This window comes from Chlamydomonas reinhardtii (assembly GCF_000002595.2).
Source record: "Chlamydomonas reinhardtii strain CC-503 cw92 mt+ unplaced genomic scaffold scaffold_45, whole genome shotgun sequence".
NCBI classification, from domain to species: domain Eukaryota; kingdom Viridiplantae; phylum Chlorophyta; class Chlorophyceae; order Chlamydomonadales; family Chlamydomonadaceae; genus Chlamydomonas; species Chlamydomonas reinhardtii.
The window spans coordinates 1-4,883 of record NW_025061558.1 but is presented as its reverse complement, the minus strand read 5'-3'; the positions used below and the strand labels follow the sequence as shown (position 1 = coordinate 4,883).

The following is a 4,883-nucleotide window of genomic DNA, read 5'->3' as shown; positions in this document are numbered from 1 at the left end:
GCTCGTCAGCATCACTGCCATCGCTGTCATCTCGGAGCTCAGGCAGCTGGTCGGCGGCGTCCCTGGGGATCGCCGGTGCCAGAGGCGCTGCAGCCGTGCCAGCAAGCCCACCATCGCCGCTGCCTGCCCCCGCTGCATCTGGGTCACCACCCGTCCGGCTGCCGCCGCCACTCTCGCCTGCATTGCCCTCAGCTGCAGCAGCCGCAGCAGCTACTGCGGCTGTAGCAGCACCAGCAACAGGTAGAGCGTCCGTCAGGTCCGTGTCGGCAGGCTTGCCACTGCCGCCGCCAGGCTCCACGTCTGCACCGCCAGGTTCACCGTTTCCACCCACACCATCAACTGCAGCAGTGCTGCCTGATTCCGGACGCTGATCGTCCTCGTCATGGTCTCCACGGTGCGGGCTGAGGCGCCGTACCGCAAATTCTCCAAGCGTTGGGTGGCTCACAAACACTATGGCGTTGGGCCCACGACCAGCCGCCTCAGCGTCGGCAAGAGCACGCTCCGCAACCGCCTTCAACAACTGCCTGCGCCAACCGCCTGCGCCGACGGCTGTAGGAGCGCCGCCGACTTCGCGCATATAAGCAGCGGCTGCGTCATAGGACCCAGCAGCCGCAGCGTCACTGCCCGCTCCGCCACTGCCGCCGCTGACGCGCCCGCCTGCGTGGCCCTCAGATGCATCGGGCTCGCGCCCAGCAGCTGCCTCAGTGGCGACCGCAGGAGTGTCAGCGGCGGCAGGCGCCGCGTCAGGCATGGCCGTATCGGCAGGCTCGCCCCCGCCGCCGCCCTCACGTGCTGCCGCAGCAGCGCCTGCGTCACCGCCCGCACCGCCGCCGCCCCCGCCTGCACCGCCCGCGGCTTCGGCAGCAGCACCGGCGGCAGGCGCCGCGTCAGGCATGGCCGTATCGGCAGGCTCGCCGCCGCCGCCGCCCTCACGTGCTGCCGCAGCAGCGCCTGCGTCACCGCCTGCACCGCCGTCGCCCCCGCCTGCACCGCCCGCGGCTTCGGCAGCAGCACCGGCGGCAGGCGCCGCGTCAGGCATGGCCGTATCGGCAGGCTCGCCGCCGCCGCCGCCCTCACGTGCTGCCGCAGCAGCGCCTGCGTCACCGCCTGCACCGCCGTCGCCCCCGCCTGCACCGCCCGCGGCCTCGGCAGCAGCGCCGGCGGCAGGCGCCGCGTCAGGCATGGCCGTATCGGCAGGCTCGCCGCCGCCGCCGCCCTCACGTGCTGCCGCAGCAGCGCCTGCGTCACCGCCTGCACCGCCGTCGCCCCCGCCTGCACCGCCCGCGGCTTCGGCAGCAGCGCCGGCGGCAGGCGCCGCGTCAGGCATGGCCGTATCGGCAGGCTCGCCGCCGCCGCCGCCCTCACGTGCTGCCGCAGCAGCGCCTGCGTCACCGCCTGCACCGCCGTCGCCCCCGCCTGCACCGCCCGCGGCTTCGGCAGCAGCACCGGCGGCAGGCGCCGCGTCAGGCATGGCCGTATCGGCAGGCTCGCCCCCGCCGCCGCCCTCACGTGCTGCCGCAGCAGCGCCTGCGTCACCGCCTGCACCGCCGTCGCCCCCGCCTGCACCGCCCGCGGCTTCGGCAGCAGCACCGGCGGCAGGCGCCGCGTCAGGCATGGCCGTATCGGCAGGCTCGCCCCCGCCGCTGCCCTCACGTGCTGCCGCAGCAGCGCCTGCGTCACCGCCTGCACCGCCGTCGCCCCCGCCTGCACCGCCCGCGGCTTCGGCAGCAGCACCGGCGGCAGGCGCCGCGTCAGGCATGGCCGTATCGGCAGGCTCGCCGCCGCCGCCGCCCTCACGTGCTGCCGCAGCAGCGCCTGCGTCACCGCCTGCACCGCCGTCGCCCCCGCCTGCACCGCCCGCGGCCTCGGCAGCAGCGCCGGCGGCAGGCGCCGCGTCAGGCATGGCCGTATCGGCAGGCTCGCCGCCGCCGCCGCCCTCACGTGCTGCCGCAGCAGCGCCTGCGTCACCGCCTGCACCGCCGTCGCCCCCGCCTGCACCGCCCGCGGCCTCGGCAGCAGCGCCGGCGGCAGGCGCCGCGTCAGGCATGGCCGTATCGGCAGGCTCGCCGCCGCCGCCGCCCTCACGTGCTGCCGCAGCAGCGCCGTCGCCCCCGCCTGCACCGCCCGCGGCTTCAGCAGCGACGCCAGGCACCTCGACGTCCACCATGGGCAGGTCGACCTCGTCAGGTGCGCCGTAGGCGCCACCGCCATCACCTCGATCGTTACCGCCGCCCACAGCCCCGGGTAGCCGGTCCTCGACGGCGGCGTACAGGGGGTTGTTCAGCTTGAGCCAGCGAAGCGCCGCCATCACAAAGGCTATGCGGCATCGGAAGGTGACTGGCGGTCGGCGTTCTGGTGCATTTGGGGGCCGCCCACTACCGCCCTGCGCAGTCTCCTGCACGTTGGGCTGGCGGCCGTTGGGCAGCGCGGCACCAGTCCGCATGATGACAATGCCGGCGTCGTCCACGTTACGCGGCAGCTGCTGCACCATCTGTGCTGTCTCCGCACGTACAGTGACGGCAATGCCCCGGGCGCCGGTTTGTGCCCCCGTCGGGAGCACCAGCAGCTGCACACAGGCGAACGCGAGCGAGAGCAGCCGCCACTCGCCGTCACGCAGGTCTCGCAGGACCGGTGGCAGCTCCTGCAGGGAGAGGCTGTTCACCACGCAGGTCTTCGGCATCTGCCCGCGCTTGAGAGTCTCGAGGCAGGTTCCCCGGTAGCTCAATTGGTAGAGCATGCCGCTGTCACATGGCAGACCCAGGTTCGAATCACGGATTCGGCCGGGTTGAGGCTGACAAGTATAGATGCAGGTTCGGATCCTGCCCGGGGAACCGAGTCAGTATTCCGGTATGGAGTCCGTGGTACTGACGGAAGCGTTGTAGCGACTCTCTGGGTTCGGATCCCATTGTTGCAACGTGGAAACTTCACGATGGCCGAATTCGGAGAGTTGGTAGGCCGATAGGTCCAGAACTTCGGTTCCTATGGACTGAGTGAAGGTGGATGCGTGGGGTGCCTGTTGCCAAGGTCCCACAGAGATACGGTAGGGTTAGCCTCGATGGGACTCTTCCTTAAGGCACGCGGGACCTTGGTCCGTGCGTAGGTATTATTATTATTATTTTCTCGAGGCAGGTGCAGCACAGCATGCGGCTGGTGGGCTGCCCGCCGTCATCTGCTGCCGCCGGCACGCCGTCCGCCGCTACCGCCTGGCCGAGTAGACCACGGCGCCGGCTACGACCGCGGGCGGCGCGACGGCCACGGGCGCCACCAAGGATAGCATCGGTGGCAGCAGCAGCTGCAGCCCGGCGTGGCCGCTGCTGCACTGGCTCCGCTGCCTGCTGAGCCTCCTCCGCCTCCAGTCCCGCCTCCAGCCCCACGCCGCCGCCATCCTCGGTCGCGGCTGCGGCCACGTCCGCGGCGCCGCCTGCATCGCCGTCTGCCGCATAGGCGCCGACGCCACGCTCCAGCTCGTCAAGCTCGTCACGGTCGCGGTCGGTGCCGGCCGCGGCGCCGCCGCGCAGGATCCGGGCGAGAGTGGAGCATGCAACCTGCGATGATGGGTAACAGCGCCTGCTTTCAGTGCTGAATGAGACTCTTGTGATGCGCTTTCAGTGCAAGCCACTGCGATCCAATGCAAGCCGAGCCGAACCCGGACCCATTCACACGCCCACCTCGTGCTCCGTGACCGTGACACCGGCCCTGTAGAAGCAGCGCCGACAGCATTCGCAGACGTGGTTGCACACCTCCTCGAACTTACGCCGGATTGCTGGGCCACGCTCAGTGCTGGCTGTGAAGCGTTGTCTTGCCCGTCGTTGCTGCCGCGCGCCCGTTTCCGCTGCACGCTGCTCCTCGTCCATGCCCGCCCGCCGTGCCGCCTCCGCGGCGGCGTGTGCAGCGAGGTGCTGCTGCCGCTGCTCAGCAGCCATCACCGCCACGCGCGCCGCCTCCGCAGCGGCGTGTGCAGCGAGGTGCTGCTGCCGCTGCTCAGCAGCCATCGCCGCCACGCGCGCCGCCTCCGCAGCGGCGTGTGCAGCGAGGTGCTGCTGCCGCTGCTCAGCGGTCATTGCCGCCACGCGCGCCGCCTCCGCCGCGGCGTGTGCAGCGAGGTGCTGCTGCCGCTGCTCAGCGGTCATTGCCGCCACGCGCGCCGCCTCCGCAGCGGCGTGTGCAGCTAGGTGCTGGTGCCGCTGCTCAGCGGTCATTGCCGCCACGCGCGCCGCCTCCGCCGCGGCGTGTGCAGCGAGGTGCTGCTGCCGCTGCTCAGCAGTCATCGCCGCTACGCGCGCCGCCTCCGCAGCGGCGTGTGCAGCGAGGTGCTGCTGCCGCTGCTCAGCGGTCATTGCCGCCACGCGCGCCGCCTCCGCAGCGGCGTGTGCAGCTAGGTGCTGCTGCCGCTGCTCCTCGTCCATGCCCGCCCGCCGTGCCGCCTCCGCGGCGGCGTGTGCAGCGAGGTGCTGCTGCCGCTGCTCAGTAATCATCGCCGCTACGCGCGCTGCCTCCGCAGCGGCGTGTGCAGCTAGGTGCTGCTGCCGCTGCTCAGCGGTCATTGCCGCCACGCGCGCCGCCTCCGCCGCGGCGTGCGCAGAGAGGTGCTGCTGCCGCTGATCAGGTTCCATGCCCTGCCGCCGCTGGCGCCGCCGTGCGGCTTGCCGCTGTTGCTCATCCGTGCCAAAGCTGCGGCGGCGCTTGTGCGGCTGCTCCACGGCCTCCGCGTCTGCATCCGCCGGCTGGGGAGCGCTGGCCCTGCCGTACCCACGCGCGCGCCCGCGGCCGCGCCCACGCGGCCTGCCCCTGCCCCTGCCACGTCCACGTCCACGCTGTACTGGGGGCTCCGGCGGTTGCGGCGGGAGCACAAAACCAGCGTCAGCTGCATCCGGGGGTGTGCA

The 4,883-nt window shown here is 72.3% G+C and overlaps 2 protein-coding genes across 2 annotated transcripts in view; both read right to left on the bottom strand.

The window, feature by feature from the left end:
- The window catches only part of CHLRE_45g760847v5 (uncharacterized protein), a 9,749-nt gene extending 6,781 nt beyond the window's left edge, over nt 1-2,968 (bottom strand). Inside the window, exon 1 of the mRNA XM_043073056.1 lies at nt 39-2,968. Coding sequence (XP_042914017.1) covers nt 39-2,680 — 2,642 coding nt within the window. The 5' untranslated portion in view covers nt 2,681-2,968. The remainder of the gene's footprint in view (nt 1-38) is intronic.
- Nucleotides 2,969-3,046: 78 nt separating this feature from the next.
- Nucleotides 3,047-4,739, bottom strand: CHLRE_45g760797v5 (uncharacterized protein; the record flags this gene model as incomplete). The annotated part of the gene is made up of 2 exons (XM_043073055.1): nt 3,047-3,545; nt 3,669-4,739. Coding segments are annotated over 2 exons (1,548 nt in total), but the record flags the coding sequence as incomplete, so codon positions are not given.
- Between the last annotated feature and the right edge of the window lie 144 nt (nt 4,740-4,883).